Source organism: Podarcis muralis, chromosome 14 (assembly GCF_964188315.1).
Source record: "Podarcis muralis chromosome 14, rPodMur119.hap1.1, whole genome shotgun sequence".
Taxonomy (NCBI): Eukaryota; Metazoa; Chordata; class Lepidosauria; order Squamata; family Lacertidae; genus Podarcis; species Podarcis muralis.
In genome coordinates, this window is record NC_135668.1 from 22,884,064 (window position 1) to 22,902,847 (window position 18,784).

The 18,784-nt window shown below is 46.4% G+C and overlaps 1 protein-coding gene across 2 annotated transcripts in view; it reads right to left on the reverse strand.

Moving 5' to 3' along the window:
* The window catches only part of LRRK1 (leucine rich repeat kinase 1), an 89,045-nt gene that overhangs the window by 39,580 nt on the left and 30,681 nt on the right, over window positions 1-18,784 (reverse strand). For both annotated transcript variants that reach the window (XM_028705809.2, XM_028705811.2), the window contains 11 exons: window positions 17,518-17,681; window positions 15,805-15,976; window positions 13,880-14,059; window positions 12,473-12,621; window positions 11,427-11,653; window positions 10,996-11,123; window positions 9,880-10,043; window positions 9,556-9,693; window positions 5,945-6,057; window positions 5,785-5,861; window positions 1,641-1,770 (listed from right to left, as the gene is read on the reverse strand). In XM_028705809.2, coding sequence (XP_028561642.2) covers window positions 1,641-1,770; window positions 5,785-5,861; window positions 5,945-6,057; window positions 9,556-9,693; window positions 9,880-10,043; window positions 10,996-11,123; window positions 11,427-11,653; window positions 12,473-12,621; window positions 13,880-14,059; window positions 15,805-15,976; window positions 17,518-17,681 — 1,642 coding nt within the window. The remainder of the gene's footprint in view (window positions 1-1,640; window positions 1,771-5,784; window positions 5,862-5,944; window positions 6,058-9,555; window positions 9,694-9,879; window positions 10,044-10,995; window positions 11,124-11,426; window positions 11,654-12,472; window positions 12,622-13,879; window positions 14,060-15,804; window positions 15,977-17,517; window positions 17,682-18,784) is intronic.

Genomic DNA, 18,784 nt, shown 5'->3' on the forward strand with positions numbered 1-18,784 from the left:
AGGGGTATCTACATGATGGTGGCCACCAAATTTTGACAAATGCAAACATTTGAGGTGAAACGTAAAGGGCTCCAGCTTGGGTGTAAACCTTTAAAGAATTCCCTTAGAAAGAAGTGATCGAACTAATGAAATTTCTTGGGGTTTGGGGGGCACAGAAAGCATTAATGTAAATGTGTTGGCCAACCTGCCCCTTGTCAAACTCCGGATGTCCTGTTAAATAAAGTTTGAGGCAGGTGAGGAAATTTCTGGAGGAATGGGCAAAACCGAGAATTACTACCCATTTTCACCTAAAAGCGAAATTATGTTTGCTTTACATCCCACTCTTCCACAATGAGCCAAAAGTGGCACAAGTAGTTCTCCTTCACTCAGTTTTATTCCTTTTACCTCACAACAAATCTATCAGGCAGGTTAGGCCTGGCCCATGGTCAGATTCTGATTGGCCCAAGGTCACTCAGTGAGCTTCATGGCTGAGGGCTGAGTTGAACCTGTGAGTCCCCAGTCCTAGAGTTGTTGGAGGCCCTTGTTCCCCCTCACAGAACTACAGTTCCCAGGGTGGTTTAACAACCAACCCCTCACCACATGGAACTCTGGGAACTGTAGCTCTGCAAGGGAACAGGGGCCTTCTAATTACTCCCAGAATCATAAAATTATAGAGTTGGAAAGGACCACGTAGGTCACCTAGTTCAACACCCTGCAGTGCTGAAATCTCCCCCCCCCCCGGCGTGAGGCACAAACCCACTACCCTAAGATTAAGAGTCTCATGCTCTACCGACTGAGCTCTCAGCACCTTTAACAAACCACAGCTCCCAGAATTCTTTAGGGGAAGCCATGACTGTTCAAAGTGGTATCCTAGTTCTGTGTGAATTAAGCCCTAGTCAGACATGCTGACTAATGGGCGGGCAATCTTTTTTCTTTTTGCAGAGTGCCACAATCCCCCTCAGAAATAATCTGTTGTAATATACTCGGAGTCGAGTGTGAATTTCATCTCTTTATACAGCTTATAGTAGCAATGAATGAAACTTTCCCCAAAACGTCTAGCTATATATACATTATTTACACAATGGGCCCTGCATGATTGGCTAATTCCAGGCTGCTCCTGTAGGCCAATCAGGTTGCGGATTCACCTCCTCCAGAAGCCTGATTGGCTGCTCCTGCAGGCCAATCAGGCCGCTGATTCACTTCCACCTGGAGCTGGATTGGGTGGCTCCTGCGGACCAATCAGACATGTACTGAGCTGAATCTAGAACAATAGGATGCAGGATGCAGCAGTCTGATTAGTCAGCAGGAGCCACCCAATCCAGCTCCAGGTAGAAGTGAATCAGATGTTATGATCCTAGAACAATAGGATCCAGAATGCAGCAAACATCTGTCAAGGGCCAGAGATAAAGTGGGCAAGGTCAGCCCTTTTCCTCTCTCTCCTCCAGCAGTCAGTCAGATATCTCCTAAACTGGTCACTGGCAGAGGACTTTTGAAATTAGACCAAGAGGCACAAGCTGAGGGGTGCAGGTTGTGCCCCTGTGCTCTAGCTGCAGAGCACACAGGGAGGATCAGATGAAACATTCAAGGATTGTCAAGGGATAGCAGCAAGAGTTTCCATGACACCAGCCACCTTTCCCACAGTTCGTGATACCTGAACTTACTTTCCCAAGTAAAGCTCCGATAAGCCTTTCAGAAGGCAGACCGACTGCGGGACGGAGTCTAGATGGTTGTCATTGAGACACAAGACTTCCAGAGACTCGCACAGGAATTCAGGAAACTCCAAGTTGGAACCTGGGGAGGGGGGGAAAGCCGAACAGCAAGCAAATGTGGAAGATGAATGCAGAAGCATGAAGTTGCGGGCAGTTTAACAGAATTTTATTTAGTCAACAGAATTTGCATGCCGCTTAGGTGTAAAAATGTCTAAGTGGTTGATGTAAACTATAACATATGTTTTATGTAAACTAAAACAGAATACCTGGGTGGTATTCAATTAAGTTCTACTCCAGAGCAGCCCACTGAAATTAATGAACACATGGCTAAATTAGGGCCATTCATTTCAGTAGGTATACACTGAGTAAAACTTAGTTGAATACTATCCATTGAAATTGTTGACAAAAGCTGAGAGTTAAAAACAAGTTAACTTTTTTGTGCAAAATACAGATAAAAACCAGCAGTTTAAAATATATGCATAATAAAATTACATACTGAAATACATATCATCTTTACAGATCTGGGTAGACAAAGAAGGATTTTAGCAGGCTCCAGAAACAGTACAGCAAATCGTTTGAACTGCCATAAGGCACCTTCCTATGTTATTTACCGTATTTTTCGCCCTATAGGACGCACCGGCCCATAGGATGCACCTAGTTTTTTTTGGGGGGGGGGGGGGAAATAAAGAAAAAAAATTATCCCCCCCCCCCGCGGCTTCAGCGCGCCCCACGCTCCGGGCAGCAGGCTACTATCTGCAGCCTAGGGAGGTCTGTGGGAACTCCTGCAGGGCTCCCTAGGCTGCGGATATCTGCCTGAAGCGCGGGGCGCTCTGCTTCAGCGAGCCCCGTGCTCCGGGCAGCAGGCCTAGGGAGCCCTGCAGGAACTCCCGCGGGCTCCCCAGGCTTGCTGATAGCTTCCTGAAGCCTGGAGAGCGAGAGGGGTCGGTGCGCACCGACCCCTCTCGCTCTCCAAGCTTCAGCGAAAGCCTGCATTCGCCCCATAGGACGCACACAGATTTCCCCTCCATTTTTGGAGGGGGAAAAGTGCATCCTATAGGGTGAAAAATACGGTACTTTTTTTGTCAATCATAGTGTTCATTACAGTCGACTAGCCAATAAACAAAGCGCAAAACATACAGGGCTTATTGACTGGAATGCTAAGTTAACATCACTTAACATGTTCCTCTGGTGAAATGTTTTGCACTGGTGGAACGATGCAGCACAAGCAAATACATAAGCAGGTGGTGGGTAACTTCACTGCACAATAGACTGTTCTGTCTGTTGTGCCACGAGTTTGTTTCTACTAGCAAAACTGATGTGATGGATTCTTCTGTTGTGCAACAGTAAAACTGACAAGTTTTGCCTTTGCACTAGTGAGCTCCATCCAATGAAAAATGCACTCACTGTGGACACGCTGAAATTAATGAACACCACTTACTTGGGCCTATTAATTTCAGTGGGTCTACTCTTGAGTAAAACTTAGCTGGCTACAACCCTAAATCAGAATGTCAGTAGCACTAATTAATTACTGACAAGGTAGGGACTAATTTATCATAACTGGTCTGAGAGAGATGACATGTTGCCTCAGATATGTTGCCACCTGTTCGGTAATAGATCAGTCTTCTCAAGGAAGATACACAAAAGAACATTTATGGAAAGACCAGGAAACTGCCTCAAGAGAGGATAAACGATGCATTCTCTAACCCCTTGATAAAAATCTACAGTAGGAGAACACAGGAGAGCCTGTTTCAACCTCCGAATGCTTACAAGAACATCACACATTTTTTATGGCAGTCTTCTTCCACAGACAAGGCTCCCTGAGCAACTTAAGTCAGATGAATAGAAACAACAGCAAATCATTAGTAGTGAATGTGGGCTTTAAAATGGCCTATTTAAAGAGGTGGAGACAATGACAGATGGCCTTGCTGTCGTTCTCTCCCCTTGCTCACAGGGCAGTTGATTTTACATGCCTCTGGGTTGAATCCAACCAAGGCCCCATTACGCTATGCATTTAAAGCAGCTATGGCCCTTTTCAGACAGAGATGACTTGGCCACTGTACTCCATTGCTCTGGTAATTTCCAGACTGGATTACTCCAATGTGCTCTATGTGGGGCTGCCTCTTGAAGACAACTCGGGGAAATGCAGCCGTCGGATTACTGGCTGGAGTTCCATCTACATCTCATATAACCCCGTATTAAAACAGCTGCATTGACTGTCAGTTTGTTTCTGAGCCCAATTCAAGGTGCTCATGTTGGTGTTTTTAAAGCCCTAAACGACGCAGGTCCCAAATACCATAAAGACAGGCTCCTTCCCTACAGAGACTCTTGGGTGCTAAGGTTGGCAGATGGTAAAGGTAAAGGGACTCCTGACCATTAGGTCCAGTTGTGACTGACTCTGGGGTTGCGGCGCTCATCTCGCTTTATTGGCCAAGGGAGCCGGCATACAGCTTCTGGGTCATGTGGCCAGCATGACTAAGCCGCTTCTGACAAACCAGAGCAGCACACAGAAATGCTATTTACCTTCCCACCGGAGTGGTACCTATTTATCTACTTGCATGTTGACGTGCTTTCGAACTGCTAGGTTGGCAGAAGCTGGGACCGAGCAACGGGAGCTCACCCTGTCATGGGGATTCGAACCGCCGACCTTCTGATTGGCAAGTCCCAGGCTCTGTGGTTTAACCCACAGCACCACCCTCTGGCAGACGGTACCCTCATGCTTATTCCACTGCTCTCAGAAGCTTGAGGTGTGTGCATGCGGCCTGGGAGAGGGTGTTCCCTGTGGCAGCCCCTAAGTTGAGTTATCCTTTGCCACCAAAGTGATTTGCCACCTTCAGCTTATAACTTCCAGCGAATGCTCTAGATGTACCTCTTTCCCCTGACTTTTGATACTTGAGATGTATATTTTAAGGACCCACCTTATTCCTGTGTTTTGAAAGGTGTTTTAAGCTGTCTTTACTATCATGTTTTAATGGTTGCAAACCACCCTGGGACTTCAGGGTGTAGGCAGGGGAAGCTGGTTAAAGGTCCTGAATTTTTTTAGGAGATCCCCATTCCCCTCTCGGGACGTGGGTGGCACTGTGGGTTAAACCACGGAGCCTAGGACTTGCTGATCAGAAGGTCGGCGGTTCGAATCCCCATGACAGGGTGAGCTCCCGTTGCTCGGTCCCTGCTCCTGCCAACCTAGCAGTTCAAAAGCACGTCAAAGTGCAAGTAGATAAATAGGTACCGCTCTGGCAGGAAGGTAAACGGCGTTTCCATGCGCTGCTCTGGTTCGCCAGAAGCGGCTTAGTCATGCTGACCACATGAGCCAGAAGCTGTATGCCGGCTCCCTTGGCCAATAAAGCGAGATGAGCGCCGCAACCCCAGAGTCAGTCATGCCTGGACCTAATGGTCAGGGGTCCATTTACCTATTTCCCTCTCAAAGATACCATTCCCAGAGTTCCCTGGGAAGAGGGAACGGCAGTTCTGTGATGGGAATAGGGGTCTCCTAACAACCCTTGACCTCTTTACAATACTTCCCAGGATTCTTTAGGGGAAACAATGACTGCTTAAAGTGGTGTAATACTGCTTTAAATGTGTGGTGCGGATGGGGTCTCAGTCAATGCACAAGAGGAATGGCTTCTGCTTGCACAATTGAACTTTCTTTCCTCTCCTCCCACTGTGTGCCTTCCCAACTGCTCCAGGGAGCTAGGGAAATCAGCAGAACAGGAAGGTAGGGGAGGAAGTAGGGGATCATAGAATCAAAAGAGTTTGAAGGGACCCTGAGGATCATCTAGTCCAATCCCCTGCAAAAGCAGGAATATGCAGTTGTCCTATACAGGGACTGAACATTATCAACACCATGCTCTAACCAACTGAGCTATCCAGGCAGGATGGAGTGGAAGTCCCATGGTGCAAGCAGAAGTCATTCTGCTCATGCAACGACTTAGGTGGACACAACTCTCTGTGAGCAGAGGAAGGGCAATAATGAAGAGAAGAATAGCAATGATAATAATTTGCATGCTGGATCCTTCTTGCCATGACCAATGGATTGCAACCAGCCCCCCCCCCCTCCTCATAAGCTCCCGCCCAGCCCTTCGTTCCCCGCATTCCATACCCGAATCGGTGCCAGAACGTGCTCTGCTCCTTGTAGTGAAAAATGAAATCCGCTTAGTTCTGCACCCTTCGCCAGCTCTGTAGGCAAATGCAAACAAAGACCAATGAAACAGAGAGCCCTCCTCTGTGGGACTGCTCCAAAACCAACACGAAGAACTCACTTTCCAAGCTGGTTCCTCGAGAGATCGAGTGATTTCAGCTGCCTGCAAGTCCACTTCTCCTGAGAAGGTAATGTGACCAAGCGGTTTCCTGAGAGTTTCAAGGACACCATTGCCTGAAAGAGGAAGCGACAGTTTTGAGGGGTCAATAATGGATAATCGGTTAAAAGTTCTAGTAGTTTGACACAACAAAGGTAGAGCTGAAAGTTAACAACAAAACAAAAACAACAACAAAATAAACCTTTTTTGAGCTTATCCTGAACCATTGCAGGAATCTCTGTCGACTCCTAGAGATTATTTGCAAAATGGACCACCTGATCTTGCCATCCAAGATGTGTGGGTGCAACAATTTTAATACTCTTTAAACATTGTTGAAGGAAACAACAAACTTCACCATGACTTAGCTCATCCACTTCCTCCTTCCACCAAGTTGAAATAACAGTAGAGTTCCATTCTCTGTTAAGCGAGCTGAAAGCTTGCCAGAGAGAGCTTTCTGAGGGAAAACCATCAGAAAATTTCACCTCTTTCTCGCCTTCCAAATATTTCGCTCCAGAATTTGCCTCTCACAAAAAGAATGGAGAATTTTGGAAGGCTATTTTTACTTAGCCTTCTGGATGTTGTTGGACCTCAAATCCTATCAGCCCCAGCTGGGATAGTCAACGATCAGGAATAATGGGAGTTGTAATTCAACAACATCTGGAGGGCACCTCATTGGCTATCACTTATTTATATGGTATGGTGTTTTACAGAATGACCTGAGCAAAAAACAGAGAAAGGGAGGAATGATCCCTGCCCCAACAAGGAGCAGAACCCTTATGGTTCATTTTGGTTAGGCATATGGACTAAGTGGCACGTGGTCTAAACCACGTGAGCCTAGGGCTTGCTGAACAGAAGGTTGGTGGTTCGAATCCCCGTGATGGGGTGAGCTCCCGTTGCTCAGTCCCAGCTCCTGCCAACCTAGCAGTTCGAAAGCACGTCAAAGTGCAAGTAGATAAACAGGTACCACTCTGGCGGGAAGGTAAACAGCGTTTCTATGTGCTGCTCTGGTTCGCCAGAAGCAGCTTAGTCATGCTGGCCACATGATCTGGAAGCTGTCTGCAGACAAACGCCGGCTCCCTCGGCCAGTAAAGTGAGATGAGCGCCGCAACCCCAGAGTCGTCCACGACTGGACTTAACGGTCAGGGGTCCCTTTACCTTTATACCAGTGTAACAGCATTGGTAGTTTGCAATGGGAATTAGGAAACCCATATTCTAGTTCAACAATAGGTTAACTTGTGCTTGAACTACAAATTTATCAGGAAATTCAAATTCCATTTCACAGCTGTCAACATCTGCCCCTGAACCATTGATTCCATAGGTCTTTTTGTCTACAGAATGACCCTATATTTTTGGTAAGCAGCAAAGAATATCTCTGGGGAAGAGCCATAGAATACTTAATGCAATGAAAAGAAATGGTCTTAGGTTCAATCCTTCACACTTCCAGCTAGGGTTGGGAAGGACTCCTGGGTGAAACACCATGAGAGCTGCTGCCAGACAGTGTCAACAACATTGACCTAGATGGCCTGATGACCCGACTCGCTTTAAGGCAACTTCCTGTATGAATGGTATACGGTAGTCATATCAGACTCATGATTTCCCTGGATCCCCACCTGGTGAGACACTGCAAGCTTGCCAGGGACTCTGGTTTCTAAATTACTGCGATTCTTGTTGTGCTGCACTGTACCAATAGCATAATGTATGACAACATAGCAAGAGTGGTGGCACAGAGGAAAGATAAGCCCAGGAAAAGATGCCACAGCAGCACCACCTAGTGTTCCAAAGGCTGGACTGGCATGTGCCTTCCTAGCCATGTATTTGATTCCTTCAGGGAAACAAAGCCGTGTTTATGAGAGCTGCTCAGATCCTATGCTGTCTAATGCTCAGGAATCCAAAGCCAGTTTACGCAGCCAACTTCAGCCCCCAAATACCATATTTACTCGAAGGTAATGCACTCTTTTTTTTGGCCAAATTATGTCGCGAAAATTAGGGTGCACATTTGATGGCGCAAGATTCACTCTAGTCATATCAGACTCATGATTTCCCTGGACCACTAGAAGGAAAGTATGGGGTTAACTGGAAAATATGGTTGCTGGAGAATTCGAACCGAAAACAGAAGTGAAAATTGTTTGCTTGTCTGTCCCACATCTGAAGTGGGAATCAGGCCAGAGAATATCAATTGGAATTTGCTGTTGTTTGTTTTTCAGTCTGTAAACAATCCACAATCAATGACTCCTCCCCCCCCCCTTAAATTTGTGTTTCCTTTGCGTTGAAACGAATGGTGTGGAAATAATGACTTCCTTAATTATGTTAAATCTCTAACTTTCATGATTTATGTTAAATAGTGGAAAGCAAGATGGGGGGAAAATGTACTCTTTGGCAGAGATCAAACTGCAGTGGAACGGAAACAGCACTGATTGTGACAAAGACAGCTGCCTTCTGACATCCCTGCTGGAAATACAGGCACATACTGGAGGTAGCTTTTCCCCACATCAGCCACACACAAGGGCTGCAGTCGCCACAACCACCATGAGTGACTTCACCATTTCTTGTTCCAGGGTGGACTATTCAATCCCAATTAGTAATTAATTCCCCCAAAGGACAGCTGGTAGCTGAATGGAACCATGCTGTCTGAAGGGGGTCTGAGAACATACACAGACACACAAAACCTCCTGCAGGTATTCATTTCTTACATTTCTATCCTGACCGCTTTCTAGGGAGGTTTGAGGAGGTGTACATGCTCCTCCCTTCACCTGGTTTTATCCTGTGAGGCAGGTGAGACCAAAAGGTAAGGAGTGGTCCAAGGTCGCCCAGTGACTGTGCTCCCTGTCTGGGTTGAGGCCCTGATTTTGGTTCTTCCCATTCCTAGTCTGATTTTCAGAGTGGTGGCTAACCCACGGCATTCCTGCTGCTGCCAAACTACAACTCCCATCATTCCTGACAGGGCTGATGGGAGCTAGAGTACAGCTCAAGTTGGAGGGCCACAGTTTAGCTACCTCTGCACCAATCACTAACTCTGCACTGGTTCTCTATAACTAAAAGGTAAAGGGACCCCTGACCATTAGGTCCAGTCGTGGCTGACTCTGGGGTTGCGGCGCTCATCTCGCTTTATTGGCCAAGGGAGCCGGCATACAGCTTCCGGGTCATGTGGCCAGCATGACTAAGCCGCTTCTGGAGGACCAGAGCAGCACACGAAAAGGCCGTTTACCTTCCTGCCGGAGCGGTACCTATTTATCTACTTGCACTTTGATGTGCTTTCGAACTGCCAGGTTGGCAGGAGCAGGGACCTAGCAATGGGAGCTCACTCCGTCACGGGGATTCGAACCGCTGACCTTCTGATCGGCAAGTCCTAGGCTCTGTGGTTTAACTACTACACTGGTATTGTGGCTTTAGCAAGCTAGATTTTGTAGCCGGTTCCAAAGGTCTTTTCGGAATCCTATCATGCAGCACACCCTTTCGACTGAATTCCATCTAGGTTCCTCTGCCACTCTAGGGACGCAAAAGTAATTGGGGAAGTGATTATATCTACATTTACTCTCTGTAATAAAGAAGGCAACCAAAAGCGTAGTGACACTTACTTCGAGCTGGAAGAGACACTGGGGAACTTCTTTCAGGGAATTATCAGAAAAATCCACTTCCCTGAGATGATTTTTCCAGAAAACAGCCAAAGTATCCGGGAGGAATTCAACTGCATTTCTAGCAGCTTTGCAGCATTTCTAGAATTGAGAGGGAAAAGAAAGTCTGAATGTGGACAGAAATCCCCAAGGCATTATCTACTCTTCAAGGGAGCTCACTGGGCAGAATCCCAATTGTAGCCCAAGAGACATGGCATCCCTCAGCCATGCCAAGCAATTCACGTGCCATCTTACAAGGCGTCTGCCACGACTGCAGTTCAGACTTACCAAGGGACAGGCCCATGGCTGAGGAAACACCTTCAGGTTATTCCTGGATGCATTCAGGACATTCAAGGATTTCAAACAGTGGAGAAAGAGGGTGGGCAGCTCCGACAACTTATTGTCAGAGATGTCCAGCTCCTGCAGCTTCCTTAATCCAATCCAGTTAACTGCTAAAAAAAAGAAGAAAAAGAAGAAGAATCAGAGGAGGAGGATGAAGAAGAAGAAGAAGAAGAAGAAGAAGAAGAAGAAGAAGAAGAAGAAGAAGAAAGGAAGATTTTATGAGAGGTTCTTAATTGTCATAAGCAGGCAGTGAAATTATTCATTTTCTTTATTTCCAATTATCTGTATCCTGATTTTCAGACAACTGGTGTCTACTAAAAGCAGCTTGTGTCAGTAAAAAATAAATAAATGAGACTAGCTGTGCCACCAGGTTTACAAAACTAAAAGAAAAAAAGACAGGACATACAAAAGGACTGGAGAGAGAAACTAAACTAAAAGGAAGTTGGTAGCCTGCAAGGAATTGAGGGATGAGGAGAAACATCTCCACTGCACTGCACTATATAGCACAAGAATGCTGAGCTCTGGGGCTGAATTGCTGGTGCTCTGGGGCTACATCATAAAAACCCCTATGAAGTAAGGTGTTTGGGACTTCTTTATAGAGAAAAGGCAACTAAGCAGTGACATGAAAGAAGTTTATAAAGTAGCACGGAGAAAGCAGATAGGGAGTTGTTCTTCTTCTCTTGGAAGCTTACTACTGGAAGGTTCAGGTCAGAAAAAGGAAATGATTTATTCACACAGGGCATAGTTAAAATTATGGACCTCTCTCCTTCAGGAGGCAGTGATGAGCACCAACTTAGATGGTTTTAAAAGAGGACTGAGGATAAGACTCCTATGTTTTTATGAGAAGCAGGAGAAAACACGGCACAGTAGGGTTTGTGGTAGAGGTCTCTTGGCAAGAGATCAGCAGTTCATCAGTCACCCTGCACAGGTAGTTCTGGCTAGATAGTTTCATCACAAATCTGCAAGGTCTAGTGAGAATGCCTGCAAGGTTTACTGGTCCCCACCCACTGGCTAGGAAGATCGCACAGGCCAACTGGAAATTCCTAGCTAAGATGCACCCACCATTCTCTGCATCTAATAACTTTTCGAGATAATTTTTGGAAGCCACAAGCCTTTGGAGTCTGGAAAGGTGCAGGAATCCAGAAGGAAGAATAAGGAACCTGTTGCTGGAAATGTCGATCTCAAGCAACCTGTGGATTTAAATAAACACAAAAGAGAAATCTGCTATATATTTTGGAAAATTGTCTGTTTGATATGAACTAGGACTGCACTGATTTTAACCACTTTGGTTCGGTTTCTTAAGATTTACCAAGCTACCAGAAGGCATACCTGAGATCATGTGGTTCCTTTCATTATCTGTGGGACCAAGAAATATTACTGGACTCCAGATCCTATCAGCTCCATCTAGCGAGGCAGTTGTCAGGGATGATAAGAGCTGGAGTCCCACAGCAGTGGGAGGGATACAGGTTCCCCAACCAAGACATGGTACGTACTTTGTGCAGATGATTCCATCTGAAGAATGTACGTCAGGCAGTTTGTTTAACCGGTTCTCAGCAAGGTTTAGTTTCTGGAGGTTTATCAGCCCCCAAGGGATAACTGATGGGAGGGAAGTCAAGCAATTGGCAGAGAGGTCCAACTCAGTTATCTGGTGGGAAATGTCTAGCATCCATTCGAGATCCACCCAAGGAAGCCCAAGGTTCGACCAGTTCACAGAAAGAGCCTGAATGTGAAAGAAAGGTGAAGGTTTTAATGGGAATCATCAATGACTCTGACTGAAAAGCATAAAATGTTGAATCTCTGGGATGCACCCAGGCCATTCAGCTGCTTGGTTAAGCTAGGAAGGTAAGAATGCTGCAATTTTGCTCCAACAGCACTGTTTTCATGCTGCTCTAGTTTGGTTCCCGACAACCACTAAGTTACTTGTCTCACCGTTCTGCTATTTAACTTATGAAACTGTAAGTGGAAATCACATTCGTTTCAGTGCAAAGGAAATAACAGAACAATGCAAAGAACACAATTATTACTTGTAGACTTAAAAATGTGAATAAATGCCACTTGAATACACTTGACTAATTTCTACTCTAGACCACAGATGGACATGCAAACTCATTGATCTCAGCTTCACAATCACCAGTAGGGAGATGGATGCTCACCATGGCAAACATTGGCCACAAGTGCTGGGGCTGATGGGAGTTGTAGTTCAGCAACATCTAGAGGCCCAAAGGTTTCCTATGCTTGCTCAAGCCAGGCAGCCAGCCAGCCTGCTCAAGCTGCAAGCCTTAATGGAGGCCAGGGAAAGTCATCTGACTCATTCCAGCTTATCAGGACAAAAATAGGCCTATCATGGGGCATCGTGACTGATCTACTGTGCGCTCAAGTCTTCACGCTGTGTTAAAGCAATGAATTAAAGAGACACTTTTTTGGGGGGGGGGGAGGGGAAGTATGGAGTGTATCTGAGGCCAGAAAGGCATGTTATTAGCATTAACAAGTGCAAGTCACTTAGTTCCCCTTGTCTTGTGATATGCAAACACCTACTCACTGTCTTTGCTGGGGCATTCCCAGGTAACTTGATTGCTTCTACAAAGTATTTACGAAGAACTTGTTTGCTTGTGCTGGGGCAGTCCACCAGGACGTAGGAAGAAAAGAAGGATCCATTCTCAAGCAAGAAGGCAGCAACCTTTTCATGTCCTAGCAAAGAAGATGGAAGGGAAGAAAATTACCGTATTTTTCCCCTATAGGGCGCACCGGCCCATAAGGCGCACTTATTTTTTTTTTGGGGGGGGGAATAAAGAAAAAAAATTATTCCCCCCCCGAGCCCCAAAGAGCAAAGAAGCCATGACAGCAAGCGGGATGGATCCCGCTCACTGTCCTGGCTTCGTTTTTAGCCTCAGGGCTGGGGGTCCGGGAGCGAAGGCAAGGTTGCACTCAACCTCGCCATCGCTCCCGGAGCTTGCTTGCGGGGCTGGGGGCTGGGGGCGGCGGAAGCCCGAGCTTCCCCTGACCCCAGTCCCCAGAACGGGTCTGGGAGCGATGGCGAGGTTGCGCAACCTCGCCATTGCTCCCGGAGCTTGCTTGCGGGGCTGGGGAAGCCCGAGCTTCCCCCGTCCCCAGCCCCCCAGAATGGGTCCGAGAGCGATGGCAAGGTTGCAGAACCTCGCCATCGCTCCCGGAGCTTACTTGCGGGGCTGTTGCCCACAAGACTTGCGAGTCCGGCGGGAACTCCCACCGGGCTCGCAAGGCTTGCGGACATTTGTGCAAAGCACGGGGTGCGCTCTGGAGCGCGCCCCGTGCTTTGGGCTGCAGGCTACTGCCCGCAAGACTTGCGAGCCCGGCGGGCACTCTCGCCGGGCTCCCAAGGCTTGCGGATAACTTCCTGAAGCGTGGAGAGCGAGAGGGGTGGAGCGCACCGATGCCTCTCGCTCTCCAGGCTTCAGCGACAGCCTGCATTCGCCCCATAGGACGCACACATATTTCCCCTTCATTTTTGGAGGGGGAAAAGTGCATCCTATAGGGCAAAAAATACGGTAACACCCGTGTGCACATTTCAGGCTATTTTTAAAGCAAAAATGCCATATATCCAAAAGACCTGTGTGCACACTACATAGCTAAAGCACATTTAAATCACAAGGTTCGCCCCCCCAAAAAATCCTGGGAACTGTGGTTTACCCATCACAGAGCTACAATTCCCAGCACCCTTCACAAACAGTTTGGGAGAAGTTATGTGCTTTAAATGTCTGGTGTGATCACAGCCAGGTAATTAAAAAACACCAACTGAGAGGCTCGTTGATAAAAAAAGAAACCTCTATGTGTCAAATACAGTGTGGAATGGGGAATGGTGCCATTTTGCAGCCCGAGACGCCAACCTTTTCTACTTTTGCCCCTAAGTGAGAATGCGAAGTTTTTAAAAGGGAAAGGAGACCACAGATCCCACATTCACATACATTACCTGCTTTCATAGCTGCATAGAGTGGCAATCGTGTCAGAGCTGCAAACTCATTCTTTCTCAAGGCATAGCTGTCAGGGTCTGCTTTGTATGTCAGCACCAAGAGCTTGGCTATGTCCAGGTGGCCCTGCTGGCAAGCAATGGCCAGCATCCAGTTCAGGAGCTGCAACATGTTTGCAGGACCTGTTTTTTACAAAACAAGCACAAGCACAACTACGTCAGGCTCTGGAGCAATTTACAGGCAAGAAAACACAAGGGGCGTCGCCCATAAACAGCACATCTGTCAATTATCTTGTAACAGGACACCCAGGGCTATTTGCCATCTCAGTAGCCTCAGGACTGCCAGTCAACAGAATAGTCTGGTTATCAGGCATGGAGTCTGGAGCCCTGTGAAACTCGACTTTCAATTTAAATAAATACAACGTCTAGCTTTAGGGCATGATCACGGTAAAATTTAAAGCACTATCCTGTCACGGGCTTTCCCCAAGGAATCCTGGGAACGGCTGCTTTGTGAAGGAGCTTCCCTATTAAACTGTTATTACAATTTATTGCTGCACTGTTTATAAATACCTTGCCTTGTAGGAAAAGCCCTTGGAAGGCTGCTTCACAGTGCGGAAGTTAAAACTTAAAACTAAAACAGTATCAGGTGCAATAATACATAAGGGGCCACAAATAAAACCAGTTTCATGCCAAAAGGCCTATTGCAGCTGCTTACAACCTTTATATTAGCCAGCCATTTTAATGACTACTGTGTTCTGCTTTAAATGGTTTTTGTATTTTATAGTATACATACAACATACTGTTGTAAACCTCCCTGATACTTTATGAAGAGTGTGGTATATAAGTCCTCCAATAAATAAAGTGCTTGGCAGTTTGTTGTTTTAAGTCAGTGGGTCCACTTAAATGTGGTAAGAGAGGTGGTCAATCAGAGCTTTAGGATAGAGAGACTTCTACAAATGTGGGCCACCACGAAAAAGGTCCTAACTCTGGTATGTATCAATCTCATTGAACTTAGTGGTGGTCCAGGCAGCAGGGCCTCCAAGGCTGAGCTTAGGGGCCCAAGCAGGTTCAAATCCTTAATGCTTAAAATGGTAGAATGCTTAAAATGGCTGCTTGGTGGGACAGAACTATCCAAAATGTATAGAAATTATTCATGTATGCTACTATAGCAGCAAGAATATTACTTGCCCCAAAATGGAAAAAAAGCAGAAGTTCCAGCAAAGGAAGAATTGATGCAAAAACTTATGGAATATGCAGAAATGGTGAAACTTACTGGAAGAATAAGAAATCAAGTTAACAATTCTTTAAATAAAAGAATGGAAATGGTTTATTGAATAATTACAGATAAATTATACACAGATAAAAACATTGGCGGGATTATTGTAATAACCTTCAGTTTCATAACAGTATATATTTAAAGAAGGTGAATAAATGAGCAAATTAAGTTAATCTGGATATGCAGACGATATTAACAACAAATTTAAGGAACCGTAGAAAGAGGGGGAAAGAAGTCAAGTTTTGAAATGTCAAAATGATTGAAAAAATTAGTGAAATGTATAAAATTAGTGAAAGGTATAAACTTGAAATGTATAAATAATTTTAAAATAAAATAAAATAAAATGGCCGCTTGGCAGAACAACAGTTCCCAAGGTCCCGTTTCTGAAAGCTCCTAGGGTTCAGAAAGATGGAACACAGAAAGATGGAACACAGAAAGATGGAACACTGAGTAAAATCATTGGTCAAGGATTTCAGACAGGGGACATCCCCCCAACCCTACCTGGAGATGCTGGGGCTTAAATGTGGGACCTTCAGCCTGCAAGGTGGATGCTCTACCACTGAGCTATGGCCCTTCAGTGGAAGGTGCTAGAGGCAAAGTAGCTTTAACAAGCACCTCAAAGGCTAATGGGATGGGCAGGAGAAGAACCTACCATGAAAAGAATCCAGCAGTTCTTTAGCAACGTCTGTATGCCCAAAATATGCTGCCACAACAGCTGGGTTATCGTCGTTGGGTTCCAGGGGCAAAGTCACACATGCTTCTTTCAGCAAATACCTCACGGTCTCAAGGTCTCCATAGGCAGTGGAAAGACTCAAGAGGAGGCTCTGGTTTGGAGAAGAGGAGTGGAATACATAGCACATGAGCCCAAATGAACCAAAACACAGAGATTTTTTGTTATTCATAAGCCATAGCGAAGATATCTTTGATATAGAGCCTGCAGGATCAGGCCCACCTAGTCCGTAGTAGCCACTCCCATAACACTGGGGAACCTGCAACTATAGCACCTGAGCTTCTCCCCTCCTGTGGAGACAGAGCATAGCCATCCTGGCTAGTAGCCACTGTTAGCCTTATCCTCCATGAATTTGTCTAATCCTCTTTTAAAGCCCCCTAGGTTGGTGGCCACCAATGCCTTGTATGGGACGAGGTTCCACAGTTTTAAAAAATCTATCCTGAATCTTCCAACGTTCAGCTTTGCTGGATGCCCACAAGTTCGGATGCTTTGTTTGTCTCTCTACCTACTTTCTCCATAAGATGTTTTGTGGGGGTGGCGACATGGCCCGGAATTTCATAAAATGGCCTTCTCGATCTCATCAGGATATCCTGACGTGAGGAAGCTGTAGCTCACAAGGTGTCGTTAGCCTACAACTCCCATCATCCATGACCACTGACCACACTGTCTGGGACTGATGGGAGTTGGAGTCCAAACTCTTCTGAAAGGCCACTGGTTCCTCATCCTTGGTGGAGGGGTAGCTAGAGAAGAATCTAGAAGTGAGTAGGCCAAAGTAACCCACTGTGGGAGAGCTTAGCAGGGTTAGCCTATGATTTTGACCATAGGGGTAGAGGTGGGTAGAGGGGTATTTTCCCCGTATACACCCCTGCTGTTTTCTGGATCTCAATCATATTCTCCCTCAGAGTTGCTCCCCAGCGGGGAAAATAACAGGTCAATGGTGGGAAGTGTGGTTAACCCTTTCCACAATGCTGTTACTGTGAACAGAATGGGAGACCTGCTGCTCTTAAATGCAACCATTGTGAAGTTAAATGGGCATGGGGGATTCGTGAGATATTGGCCTCATTTCCACCTTACAGTTATCAGGCCATGTTAAAAAGTCATGGCTTCCCCACAAAGAACCCTAGGAACTATAGTTTGTTAAGAGTGCAAGGAATTGTTAGGAGAACACTATTCACCTTACAGAGCTATACAGTGGTACCTCGGGTTAAGTACTTAATTCGTTCCGGAGGTCTGTTCTTAACCTGAAACTGTTCTTAACCTGAAGCACCACTTTAGCTAATGGGGCCTCCCGCTGCCGCCGTGCTGCCGGAGCACGATTTCTGTTCTCATCCTGAAGCAAAGTTCTTAACCTGAAGCACTATTTCTGGGTTAGCGGAGTCTGTAACCTGAAGCTTATGTAACCTGAAGTGTATGTAACCCGAGGTACCACTGTAATTCCCCAAGTTCCCTGGGAAGAGGGATTGTTAAAGCATTCTGGGAACTGTAGCTCTGTGAGAGGAATAGGGGTCTCCTAGGAAACAAGATTCAAGAGGCTGCAAGGTTATGCTGGAGATCCTATAGCAAATGTCTTGATTTGCAGGATGTACTCTTCTCGTCTTTCATTTTGGCACAGAATTTTGACGGTTGTGCCCTTACCTTCTCCACTGCCGAGATACTCTCCTGACACGCTGCTTTAATCAGCTCCTGGGCTCTACCGAATTCTCCACTTCTGTAAGCGCCCTCCACAGTCTCTGTCGCTGGACCCTGGCCGATGGAGAGACCTCCAGTGGAGGACTGTCTGGCCCCCATGCCCATGGGATCTGCACACACAGAGAGAAAGGGGAGAGAACTTTTATTTACTTAGAAGTCGCTTTCTATGGGGAGAGCCTAAAGGCTGCTTTCAACGTAGAACACTAAAAATGCAATAAAAATACAGGCAAGATGACAATATAAAACTGCAAATTAAAAAATGGCAGAGCAGCAGGTTAAAACAGAAAAGAAAGACATTCAGGTAAAAGGATCTCAACACAGGAACATAGGAAGCTGCCTTATACGGAGTCAGACTATTGGTTCATCTCAGGACACTACATCTCAGGACTGACTGGAAGGACGCGGGTGGCGCTGTGGTCTAAACCACTGAGCCTCTTGGGCTTGCTGATCGGAAGGTCGGCAGTTCGAATCTCCGTGACGGGGTGAGCTCCCATTGCTCTGTCCCAGCTTCTGCCAACCTAGCAGTTCGAAAGCACGCCAGTGCAAGTAGATAAATAGGTACCGCTCTGGTGGGAAGGTAAAAGGCAGTTCCGTGTGCTCTGGCTTCCATCACAGTGTCCCACTGCACCAGCAGTGGTTTAGTCATGCTGACCACATGACCCAGAAAGCTGTCTGTGGACAAACGCTGGCTCCCTCAGCCTGAAAGCGAGATGAGCGCCGCAACCCCATAGTCGCCTTTCACTGGACTTAACCATCCAGGGGTCCTTTACCTTTACCTTTTTACACTGACTGGAAGTAGCTCTCCAGGGTTTCAGTCAAGAGGCTTTCCCACCCCTTCCTGGAGCTACTAGATAGCAGATGGTCCACCACTGAGCTATCAAGTTTGGTGAGTGTTTGGGGAGGGAGGGAGAGAGAAGAGGACCAATAGCTGAGAGAAAGGAATAAATGTGTGCACTTTCAAGTAGGGACATGAAACTGGAGGTGACACTTCCTTAAATAAAGGTACTTTCCAACCGATGATATCTAATGAGACAAGGGCGCCCTGGATCCTTCACAGAGAGGCAAGCAAAAAGACACCCCACCCCACAACCTGGTGCTTTCCGTATGTTTTGGACTACAACTACCAGTTGTACAATCTACCAGTGTTCATATTTAGCATAGTTCTGTATTAGATAGAGACACAAAGTTTTAATTACTGTGCTGTTTTGACAGG